This window comes from Ostrinia nubilalis, chromosome 14 (genome assembly GCF_963855985.1).
Source record: "Ostrinia nubilalis chromosome 14, ilOstNubi1.1, whole genome shotgun sequence".
NCBI lineage: Eukaryota > Metazoa > Arthropoda > Insecta > Lepidoptera > Crambidae > Ostrinia > Ostrinia nubilalis.
The window spans coordinates 2349862-2363088 of NC_087101.1; the positions used below are offsets into that span (position 1 = coordinate 2349862).

A 13227-nucleotide genomic window follows, 5' to 3' on the forward strand; every position below is an offset into this window, starting at 1 on the left:
GCCCTTCTGATCGAATTACCTTTTTACCCGACTGCGCTAGTAAATGTTTTTCGGGTGGATGTACTATTTTTAATAAAAAATATTAAATTTCATTTTTAATTCATTTAATAACAAACAATCTTAAATAATAATACTTGGCTTGTGTGATTTCAAAATGCATTTGATCCTTAGAATTCAAAAACTGTATTAACGAGTCATCTATCCCTGCATCAGGCATCTATCCTTTGAAGCAATCATACAGTGAGTCTTCTATCCCCCACATTAGGCGTCTATCCCACTTTTTAGAGGTCAATTAAAATGGTATTTACTCAGAATCGGTATAAATTAAACTAAAATAATTATAGTAATATCATAGACGAAAGACCAAAGTTTACAGACACTAAGGTCAAATTGTTGATAAAAACTTACTTACTGAGTTACAGAGCTGTTTCAAAAAGTGGGGCATCTATCCTGGACTTACCCTACACTCACACTCTCATTACACTCACTCTCACATCACTTACACTTCACCTTATACACACTCTCTTTCAATACTCGTCTAGATTTTTGCCTAGTTTTAAAATAACTTTAATAAATTCTATGTGCTCCGGCCATTATCGAGAGAGGAGAGTACTGGCGCTCTGTAGTACAGGCTTCTCGCCTAGTTCAGACTCCAGTTCTCTCACAATCTTACCCTGTTCAATTAGTACATAGCAATTTGTGTTTCACTGTATTATTGGATTGTGAAAGAAAGAAATAAATGCTTATTATTATTATTATTTCTATTTGTTACACCCAGTGGGCAGTTCAGAGAAGTAAGATTTGTTTTGGCCGTAAGAAGACCGTTAATATTATCTACATAAAATGAGGTAGAGTTGCACCATCTAACTTTAACTTATAAAATTATAACGACAACCGGTGTTTTTTTTATGGTGTTTGACAGATTTTTGACTTTTGTGAAAGTTAAAGTAAGATGGTGCAACCCAGCCTAAGACACGGGTAAAATGCTTTATTGATTTTATTTCAATGCGGTTTAACCACCTATGATTTCAGAGTTGCAAGAACTGTAGACCTAAGATGCGCGCCGTGATAAGCGGTTATTATCACACCATTTTATCGATTTTTTCCATACGTTTTTGACGTCGATAAAAGTTATCACGGCCTACTGGACACTGAAATAGAGCTAACTTAATTACCGACCGAAATGTTACCTCCAAAAATCGAGCAACTACCCCGCCTTTCCTTGTTTCATTAATTACACCCCAATATATCTCAACCGTCGATAAATTCAAGTTATCTCCCGATAAAAACACATGATCGGACGTACCCGGCGTTATGTGTTACAACGCGTGAGTGTGCCAAGGTTATAAATCTTACCCTTTTCACGGTAGATGGAACCTTTGCGCAGGAACGTGACGCCCGATACACGATGGCCCCGATAATTTTTGTCAAACACATGGCATATTTTACGGTCTGGTCACATTGATTTTTACGGGCGTACGTCTTTTTGAGGGAAGTGTTGCTGGGATACAATAAAATTGTATGTTTATAGGTATTACCAATATTTAAATACTGTGATCTTTGACGTGGCTATCTACCTATCAGCATTCAGCTTTGTGGACCATTCAAAACTTTCATCATCATCATCGGGTCATGTAGTCACCACTATTACGAACACTTACTAATTTGCTAAAGCCAAACGGAGCATTTCGGCATCCTATTGTACTAATTATAAGAAATTCTAATAAGTAAATAGACACTGATGATGAAAATTAAATACCTACCTTAAAAGTATTGTTAACAAATAGGTACCTGAAACAAATACACAAAAATATAATTATTATAATTAGTAAATAAATAATATTAACCTCTATAAAGCCTTAAAAGAATATAATACTTTTTTTGGTAAATACGTCACTTTCTTAAACAATTGCTAGTATTAAGTATTAATTGTGAAAAATTTAAACGTTAAAATATAGGTATTATCAAAGTTTATGAGCTGCTTTCAGGGTGACATTGATGTAACTAATGTCAATGTCACCATAGAAACGTTAGAGGACGCGGACGTATGTTTAGTGATTAATTGTATTTGAAATGAGCCAATTTAGTATGCTAGTTTAGTGTCTAGTGTTTTATTTATGATAATGATCTACTTGCATTTAATAGTAGGTACATATATTATCCGTTATGTAATAAACTATAAGTGATTCATTGTTAATTTTACCTAACACGGCTGTGTATTTCATACCGAACACGAATGGCACTAGAACACTAAACCAATTCCAGTCGTACAAACGCTTGAAGGTAAATAAACGCTAGCAATATTTTCCGCCGTAAATATTTTCCTTTTATCCATCGCCAAATTAACCAGTAAACAAAACAGCCCAAAACATCCGAGCTCAAAATTCGCGTACACTCGAGTGCACAAACGTTAACAATTAATTTTATTCCAACGCAAAGGGACGTGCTGGCAAATCGCACGGCAAAAAAAGAGGACAAAAAACACAGAGGCAAGGCAAAGCTTTGTGCCGGCAAGTCCGCCATGCAAGTTGATTCGATTTCCATGTTAATCCGCGACTCCTTTGTAACAAGTCACCGTGCGAGTTTTGCTCGCGACTGTACCTGCAAACGACAAAAATTCAATAAGTGTTTGTGCAGCTTTTTGTTACCCTTCTTGCAGTGAAACAGTCGAAAGTTATATACGAGCAGGTATGTAATAAAAAAATTAAAAAAAGTTTAATGGAGCGGTGCATTTGCTATGAAAGGAGAAAGGTCAGTTCAAATTCAGTTCCTTAAAAGGTAGGGGAGAATGAAGAGAGTTGTGACAGAGGAGAGCTGTTGTGATATTGTTGATTTTTGGAAACCTAACAACTATCAACGAGCTCGCACGTATTTGTTAGCTCGAGACTTGAACTAAAAACGCGCACTATTACGGAGCTCACAAGTAAGTTAATAAATTCCAAAAAAATCGACAATGTCACAACTCTCCGAAGATTTTTGTACCTTTTGATCCATCAATCAAGAGTATTATTTATGAAATAATAAAATGTCTTCGCTTGAAAGACTGTAGCAGTAAAAAAATAAATTACCTATTTTTGAGGTTATTATCATTCTTAAAGATATTTCTTTTATCTTGCATCTGTGACTATTAAAGCTGTCGAGAAGTCAGTATTCTGAAATCAACCGTGTAATCTGTTTTTTACGGTTCATCTGTCCTAAAGATGCGGCTACATTGTGTATTTTTTTTAAAATATGAGTAAAAGTATTCCTACACATCAAAAAAATACAAGCAAAAGAGCAATACAAACACGACTCTATAAATAATAGCAAAATGTATGCCTAAATGAAAGGTCTGGGTAAACTGGAATAATGAATGACAAAAGTGAGACTCTTACATTGAAAACAATTTCAATAATATGATGATAATGTCTTAGTTTAATTCTGGTAAAATACAATTAGAAATAGATTTTATAACAAGGTATTAAAAAAGTCAAGATAGGTACCTACAATGTGGTTTGCAGACAACCTTGGATAGGTATCTGGCAAGAACCATAAAAAAAAAAGAAAAACCATAAAATACCAACTGTATTTTGTCGGCCGTTTGGTGTAGTGGTTCGAAACGGGTTACTATTCCGGAGGTAGCGGGTTCGATTCCCGCACAGTACAAACATTTGTGTGCATGAACATATTTGTTTGTATTGGACTGGGTGTTTTCTATGTATAATAAGTATGTATTTACAAAAAAAAAGTATTTAAGTATGTTTATATCCGTTGTCTAGTACCCATAGTACAAGCTTTGTTTAGTTTGGGACTAGAAGCGCAGTGTAAAATGTCCAAGGATATTTATTATTTATTTATTATTATTATTGACTAGCTTTCCGCCCGCGGCTTCGCCCGCGTGGAATTTTGTCTGTCACAGAAAAACTTTATCGCGCGCGTCCCTGTTTCAAAAACCGGGATAAAAACTATCCTATGTTCTTTCCCGGGACTCAAACTATCTCTATGCCAAATTTCATCAAAATCGGTTGCGAGGTTTAAGCGGGAAAGCGTAACAGACAGACAGACAGACAGAGTTACTTTCGCATTTATAATATTAGTTGGGATAAGTTGAGCTGCTCTTTTATGAATTTAATTCAAGTTACAATATTATGTACACATCTTTACAATTCGAACACCCCGCGCATACTCACGATATTTTACTTAAAACTTTTCAACTCGTGCGCCAATATCCGTGTCGAGTATCATCCACGTTCAAAGTTTTCATCTCATCTGGGGGATTGTTAGATGCCATTTTACCATCTAGGGGATTGTAGGGGGGCCATTTGCAGTATGAGGGGTTTCCTTGACTTAGTTATGGGCGGTTTATCGCGAAAACATATCATCAAAGTTATGAACTTTAAGCTGTGCTAGAGTGAAGAACGAGGAATATGATCTTCATACTGACTATAAGATTTTGGTCCATTAAGTAGAATTTGCAGAATTGCTAAAATAAAGTTGCAGTGGGCGGGACACATAGCTCGTAGAGGCCGATGGGGCAGAAAAGTTCTCGAGTGGCGACCACGGGCCAATAGACGTAGCGTGGGCAGGCCCCCCAATAGGTGGACCGACGATCTGGTGAAGGTCACTGGAAGAACCTAGATACAGGCAGCGCCGGACCGGTCGCTGTGCAAATCCTTGGGGGAGGCCTTTGTCCAGCAGTGGACATTATTTGGCTGAAACGAGTAGAATTTATAGCTTTGTTTTTTGCATTTGTTCACTATAATCATCATTAGTTTGTCTTCATTACAGGAGGACGAAATTATTTTCCAGCGGCTCAAGGTTTTTGAACTACACTCCCCAACCTGGCCAGATGGGTTGGGGTGACCTGATATTTCCTTACGCCTCTAACGATGAAGAAGTATGGGGTGGTCACTGGTCATATTCTACTCTGCCGGAGTTATTTTGTCAAAGCAATCCATAGTTATCAATTAATGATTTGAGATAACTGATCCAACATTATCAAATAGCCTAAGCAGTCTTAACTAAACAAAGCATGCTTTAATTAACATAACAATATCTAACTAATCTGCGTCCGTTGTCACCTACTTACGACAAATTAACGCTCCGGCTTGCCCCCGTGGACCGTAATGGGGCAAAGATTAAACAAGGCAGCAAGTTATGTTACCATTATTGCCTACATTTATATTTTCAGGTAAGTAATAACGGCCATTGCGGATATCATTGGGGCATAATTTCCAATGGAAAGGTCCTAAACTGTACATAATTTATTATGAATAGTCTGTGCCCGTGGTTAAAAATATGATTTTGAAAGATCATTAAAATATTAAATTGGCATAAAACCAATACCTGACTTTTTAGGAGAGAAGAAATAATCAATCTAACCATTGTGGGTTGCACCAAATTACTTTGACCGTAACAATAATCATAACTGATGTTTTTTTGTATAGAGTTTCACAGACTTGAGGTTTGATAAGTTAAAATAATATAGTGCAACCCAGCATTTTTTTGTTTCATGAAACACAGGAGGGATACCTATGTGAATTGTGACTGTAGATATTTTAGTTCGTAGGCAAATAATAGACATTTATCGTCGCTTCTGTACATTGTCTAGTCTACAGTCTAGGCATTATGCGCCTGCGTCCGGATCCACCTAATTAAGTGCTTGCAGTTAGTGTCGCGGGATTTATGATATGTACTGCGGATGCAGCGGAACGTCTTGCTTATCAGAAGGAAGGTGGCTTGATGACTTAACTTGGGGCATGATTAATGGTTAAGTGGACATTTGAGTGTTAATTTCAAGAGATATAAACAAATGTTTTCACTGTACGGTCAAAAAGGAATAGCACTTTATTCCTACAACTAGCGGCCGCCCGCGACTCGTACGCGTTTTACCGCCTAATTTTTTTCTTATCGGATGCTTACGTCATAACATCTACCTGCATGCCAAATTTCAGCCCGTTCTGTCCAGTGGTTTGGGCTGTGCGTTGATAGATCACTATGTCAGTCAGTCAGTCAGTCAGTCAGTCAGTCAGTCACCTTTAAGTTATAATATACATTTATATTTAAATGTATCTACCTATTAAAGGTAAAACCGTTGATTGTAAACATGCAAAATTTAAACCGCTGATTTTCATCAATAAAACTTTAGCTTTACCTGAGAACTGCCGAAGTACTTTTACTTATTCAGATTGAAAGTTTACAAAAGGGTAGGCTAGGCAGTTCCTATTTATTTCTCAGTAACGCTTGGGTATTATTTACGCAATCGTTTAAGTATACAATCGGCTTTCATAGCTCAGAAATTTACGTCTAACAAGAAAATAATTTCATAACTGGATGATTACTCAACTTTAAAGTTATTTGCTTTAAGGTGGTGTTAGTTCAATCTACCGGGTGTAACTAGAATACCTGCGCTTACTGTTATGGGAATGAGAAAAATTATAAATTATCTTCTCATGATATACCTGTTAGTTTGTAGGTTTTAGGGCTTAGGTTAAAACTTGCGTGTGTCTGTATCGAAAAATATTATAAGCAGCGCAGTATGGCGCGGTCGCGTGCGAAGAGCTTTGAAAAGCGGCGGGGGGCTTTTATCTCCTTATCTTAGAATCTTCTCACATTCTAAACGATTACACCCTGTATATTCTTAAAACTAAAACACGTCTGACATACAATCTGACCTCAGCGGGTACTCGTATCACGTCTGTCCTTTTACAACCAAATACGACTCAACAAAGTTGTCCCGTTAACTTTTAATGATCGTAAAAAGTTAATAGTCATTTTAAAGTTTAAGAGGTGACTGAGACTCCGATAGTCGGAGTCACGTGGGTGGCGAATCGTAAAATAGTAGTAAAACCGGATTAATTCGGATCTTGATGCGAATGCACTGCATTCGATGAATATGTGGTGTTCTAAGATTGATCTTGGGTCTGCGATGTGAAACAAGGCTTGAAATTGGTTCTGGTTTAGGTTTGTTTCATTTAAACATTTGGTCAGATTAAGGTAAACCAAAATGAACTCGTATTCGATTTATAATAAAAATATATCCTTGGACATTTTACACTACGCTTCTAGTCCCAAACTAAACAAAGCTTGTACTATGGGTACTAGACAACGGATATAAACATACTTAAATACTTTTTTTTTGTAAATACATACATATTATACATAGTAACACCCAGACCCGTCACGGAAATTAAAATTCATAATTTCAATTTCTGCCCGGCCGGGAATCGAACCCGCGACCTCTCGGCATAGTAGTCCGTTTCCGAACCACTACACCAAACGGCCGACATACAAATATTAACACAAATATTGTTTTATTTTATGGACAGTTATAGTCGAAGCTAAAAAAATAAATGGTGCGACAGAATGAAGACCTACTTACTTGGCCGTTAGTGCGTCTGATTATTTGTATTTGTAAATTATTTACTTTTGAGAGCTTAAATACAATATTAGTGAAATCTCATGCCAACAATTTTTATGACCAAGCTTTTACTTACAAACATTATCAAAATGTTTTAAATCAAGAAACTAAAATATCGTCACGTTTATCGGAAATGCTAATCAAATTAATTAAAATACGAATTAAAGTTAGAGACCGTTAAGTCTAATGTTCAAAGGGCGCTGAAAAAATAAATATACGTCGTTGTTAATGTAAAGGGTTAAGTGAACGACACTGAACTTTTAGTTCATACTTATAATGAACTAATTGTAACAAAATTTAACTATTCAGTCATTGAACCCACCTTGTTTTTGTTTTTAGCAAAAATTGTATTAGATGCATGGAAACACTGAAATAAGACCTGTATTACGAACCGAGCTCAAAACTTGTTGATTCTGCCCTGTGTTTGGTCTAATTTAATTCAACCAATTGATATTGGTTGCCTGATGGCCACCTACGAGTACTCTTCATTTTGGATTGAGTTTATGTTTTCCTTTCTACTGGGCGTCATTTGAAAAAAAAAAATCATTATCAAATCAAACATCGATTTTTTAAAGTATTCATTCATTCCTTTTACGTCACCTACTACCTACTCTTTCTAAATAGCTGCATTTAAAATTTAAAAGTTTATAAGAACTTTGACATTTTAATGCTAATTTGCTATAGTTCCGAATAGATAAATAGTGTTTACGTCGGTAAGGCGAGGGGCACACTCAGGGATTTTTATTGCATAAAAGAAAACTGCATTAAAGACTGAACGAAAAATAAACATTTTTTTACACAGAATTGAACAAAATCGAAAAGATAAAATAAAACATTCATCAGATTCCTGAAATGATAATTTATTCTATCAAAAAAACGAAGCATGAGTGCTTAATCAAAACAACCTACTTAACGTTTAGACGCAAACACGAAACGTGAGTATAATAAATAAATAAATAACAATTAACTGGCAGCCATAATTATAATCATTAATTACCAGCATGCAGCATTCTAATCGTGAAAAATCCTGGAAAAATTAGCTTTTTAAAAAAACTAAAAGTAAAAAAAATAACAAGAAACTCAATGTGTTCCCACCTTTACATTCCCACTAGCTTTAAATACCATCACCGCCACTCCACGCCCGCCGATTCTTCGTAGGCGTCGCTGTTAACTGGTAACCATGGCTCCTACTCCCCAAGAAGTGGTGATTGAGGAGTCGAAGCCTGTCCACAGGCCGTTGTCCGGGGATGAGGTGGTCATCAGTGGGATGTCCGGGAGTTTCCCGAAGTCCGACAGCGTCGCTAAGTTTATGGACAACTTGTATAATGGGGTAAGTTTGGAATGGGGATCGTAGTTTGAACGGTATTTTCAATTTAACGATGCTTAACTCACATACTTTGTTATTTTCGTGATACTTTGAAATTTTATTTTTATTTGATTTTAATTATAAGAATCATTTTTAAGAGACAATAGAAAGTTAAGATTGTGTGGTTTTGAAAACTATTACACTTTCTAACGTTTAAACTATTTGGCCCGATTTTATCGAACTTTTATCCGAGAATAACTCCTGGTATAACTGGCACATTGGGAGTTTCAGTATGGGAAATATGTTAAAACCGACGATTTATTCTGAGATTAATATTTACTCTTGTTTGGTCGAATCCACCCTTAGACGAATAAATCGTAAATATAGGTGATAAGCAATTTTTTTTGCAATTAAAATACTAAATGTATCTAGTCATATTTTAAAAAGATAACTTACCTAGACCTACCATGTGGTTTTAATAAAATACGTTGCTACTTTTTCCTTCAAAACAGTTGAATTTCCTTACATCCCAATCATGCCCACAGGTGGACATGGTCACTGAAAACAACCCGCGGTGGACGTTCAACCACCCTGAAGTGTCGAGCACCATCGGCATGGTTAACGGCATGACCAAGTTCGACGCGCAGTTCTTCAGGGTACATTTCAGGCAGGCCTGTACCATGGAACCCATGAGCAGGAAGCTGTTGGAGCACGCTTACAGTGCTATATTTGATTCTGGTAGGCTATTTTCAAGTTTAAACTCAAAATTCGATTAAATTTTAAGCATAGACGCTTTTGATTGGTTGAATTTCAATGTTTATAATATCTACATAATGGCTAAAATTGAATCGAGTTTTAGGTTAAGAACTCACGGCGCGATTTCCACCCGCGCCCGCGGAGGTGGTGGAATTGCGGTTTTATTTCAAAATTCACGGGAGCGGTTATTTGCGCGGTTATTCTAAGAACTCACGGCGCGCTAAGACATTGGTACAAAATGGACGCCCGCTGATCGGGCGCCCCACGATTCTGCCGCGCGCGCTGCGGGCGAAAACCGCGTCGTGCGTGAGTTGTGCATTTGTTTTTACATACATTATCTGCATTCTACAGAAGCTGTGGGCTCGCAACCGCTGCGGGTGCGGGTAAAAATCGCGCCATGAGTTCTTAGCCTTAGTGTTGTATTATACGTGACTAAAACACTATAATTATTAATGTAGACTATCTTGATTAGATGACGTGCAGGTTGATCAAAGTGCCTATATATAAACTTTTAAGGCTCTAATAGCCCAGGTATCGGTGTCTGACTGCCAATTTAATTGTCGCTATTTTTATCTCTGTCGAAGTTTTAACTATAGCATAGAGCCCACAAAAGTTACTAGTAATCTTAAAAAAATGTTTCCTTTAACATAATATTCACTTGTATACATTTTAATATTATTTGTAATCTTCTTTTTATAATATTGTCTGTATTTTACGATGTACGTAGAGAGTATGACTTATATTTTCTTTCAGGAATCAATCCTCTTCAGCTGAGAGGGAAAAAAGTGGGCGTGTTCATCGGTTCAACGTTTTCGGAGTCCGAAAAGATCGTCATCTACGAAAACATCCAGCGCAATGGCTTTGGTATCACTGGGTAAGTTTTAAATTAATGTGAAAGTGTAAACTAAACACATCTCAAACTAAATTATAAATAACTTGAAAAAAAAAAACTAACTGCCTAAGATGGGAATCGACTCCACGGCCTTTCGTTTGCCGAGCGACTACTCTTCGATCTGAGTTATTTTGATTCCCATCTTAGGAGAATATGATAATGTTTCCATTTGGATTCAGGTGAACATTCTCCCTTAAGCGCATAGTTTAATGAACTCCTATAACAAATACTTAAGAAATGTCGATGCATTTTCACGTAAACCTGCTTCCTAAGGAAAACTATCTTCAATAAAATATTTTTTTTGGGAAATGAAAGCCTGACATTATAACTTTTATTATATTTTTTCTAAAAATTTTAATATGAGTTTTCTCTGTACTACAGTGTTATGGAACTGTTTTTTTTTTCATAATTATTTAATTAAGTTTTCCAAATCTAAAAACCCCATAAATTTTCATACATGAAGGCGAAAAAGATCGTGTATCAGAGGAAGCTTTTAAAATACATTTAAAAAACATTTGCTACAAAAACTAGGATTACACATAGATAAAAATTTATCCCCTGTGTGTGGAGTTCACACGGGTCGCAACTCACGCTGTCGGTCAAATTTACGACTGTACCTGCAATATCCAGTCTATTGCAAAACAAATAGCAAAAAATAAAAAACCTTTTAAAAAAGTTTGTTTAAAATATTATGGCCAGGTTTATTTTACACTGCTGTACTAGCAACGTTAAATGTAAACTAAACGAATTATTTAGTTGGTTTCAATTGCATATTTTACTTTTGCCATCACAAAAATCTGAAAAAGTTCACCTTTGCGTTTAAAAATTACATTCACCTGAACGCGACCAGTCAGAAAGACCTTTTTTTTTCTGTGACCAACGCTCCTCTACACAACCCTAGTAGTTCAGGGTCCTGATGTTTGAGGAATTGTTGAGGCAGTGTCCTTTTAAGGCTTTTTGGAGAGTCAAGAAAATCATCCGACTAGTCGTGTTCATGTGAATGGAATTCTTAAAAGCAATGGTGCACTTCAATGATTTTTTTACCAGTTTCTTGTAAAGAAAAACTGCATCTGTTTAACTAGAAATACGTTATTTGTGGATAAAATTATCCATTATGTGCAATAAATAAATAAATAAAATAAGGTTTTAAATAAATAGTTTTAAACACTATTCTACTAGCCCATATTGACATCGACTATGCCCCGTATGAATATAATATCGTATTTGCAATCTTAATTTTAAAGCTAGATAACGTTACATAATATACCAACAAATATTACTTTGTACTTCTAAGTCAGATATTATCATCACAAGCTTAATTATTTAGCCAGAAGCCATATTCTGATGAGTTTAGAGAATTTAATTTAGGGTGACCTAGGGTGTGTTTAAATATATTTACGCATATTAATTAAATTAAGATTCAATTTAGAACCCTCACTCGTTTAGCATTCAATTACAGGTTAGTAATGCGATGTTTATGACACACAAAATTAAATGTATACGTGTAAAATTATGGTAGGTAGAGCTGTGGAAAATAATTAAATAACATAGGTTTTTTATGGACTTAACCCCCGAACTATATTTATTAAAATTATGTTTCTTTTTTTGTACAAAAAACGTTCATTTTAAAATGTACTTAAATATTTTTTTCTTACCTTAGGATGTATCGACCATTGCATTCAATAAAAATGATTAAATTTCGTCTAATTAACTATTAACTCGTAACATCATAATACATCTTTATTCTGTCAACAGACCACATTTTTTAAAAACCTTAAAAAATAATCTCCTCCAGCCGTCAGGCACAGATGGCGCTGGGGTGCCGCGAACTAATAAGGGAATAATTATGAGTAAGGGCCCACCACTCGGCAATTTTTGCCGTTTATTAAAACGCGAAGGCAGGTAAGGCGTGTACGAGTTTTTTATACAGGCCCGTAATGAAGAAGTTTGGAGGAAAACTTTAATGTTTATTAACACTTATTTTCCTTTATTATTAAGGTAGAACCATTAAAATTCGAAAGCCATCTGAGGGCTTAGTGTGAGTTTATATCAAACGTCCTCACTAGTGAGCGCGTAAAAAATGACATTAAACGTATGACGAATTGTACAGCGCCCCTAGCGGAAATTTGCAAGAACTAATTTTTTCATATATTTTTTAACGCGCTCATAAGTGAGAACGTTTGATGTAAACTCACACTCAAACATCATCCGCTATGACATAAAGTACAATTAATTAAACCTTCTATTCCTAATTCTAATATAAAATCATGATCAAAATCAACTCGATTTCTAGCATTCTTTCAGGCCTTTAATTTGTTAATTTAATCAACACTGTAGGATACTCTCATAAGTCGAATCGAGTTTTAAGCTACATAAAATATGTTGTTGGCTACGTTCCGTAGTAAGGGCCTTATTCTATGACTACACGCTGAGTCTAATCCCAAACGAGGGTGTGTGTTAGCTGTTAGATGCATAAGTATCACACCAAAGTGTTAGCCCATCACACCCTAGGGTTAGATAATCTGAGGGTATCCTCAAATTCCAGTAATTTATTCTAACACGCACTTGCAATTATATCAAAAAGTCACGTGCAAACATATAAAGGCGCATCGCAGCGCATTGTAACCGATCTCTTTCAAAAATCGCCGATACAAAAACCACAAGATAAACCCATCGAAACACGTGCTGCCATCTATTGAGCGGCCGCGACAACTCGCTGAAAACTTTAATTCCATATGTCGCACGTAGGTGGCGCTCTCAGTGTAGATTAACAAGTTTGACGCCGCGGAGTAATTTGCATTCGAATAATAGTCGTCTGAAGTTTAAGCCGAATGTTAAGCAAAAGTTAGTTGTAAGTTGAGTAAGAGCCAAACA

At 35.9% G+C, this 13227-nt stretch overlaps 1 protein-coding gene and 1 long non-coding RNA gene across 2 annotated transcripts in view; one reads left to right on the forward strand and one right to left on the reverse strand.

The window, feature by feature from the left end:
* The window catches only part of LOC135077973 (uncharacterized), a 547422-nt gene that overhangs the window by 218657 nt on the left and 315538 nt on the right, over positions 1-13227 (reverse strand). The gene's annotated exons all lie outside the window — the stretch shown is intronic.
* LOC135077970 (fatty acid synthase-like) overlaps positions 8559-13227 on the forward strand; it is a 46840-nt gene continuing 42171 nt past the window's right edge. The window contains exons 1-3 of the mRNA XM_063972509.1: positions 8559-8729; positions 9251-9443; positions 10215-10335. Coding sequence (XP_063828579.1) covers positions 8580-8729; positions 9251-9443; positions 10215-10335 — 464 coding nt within the window. The 5' untranslated portion in view covers positions 8559-8579. The remainder of the gene's footprint in view (positions 8730-9250; positions 9444-10214; positions 10336-13227) is intronic.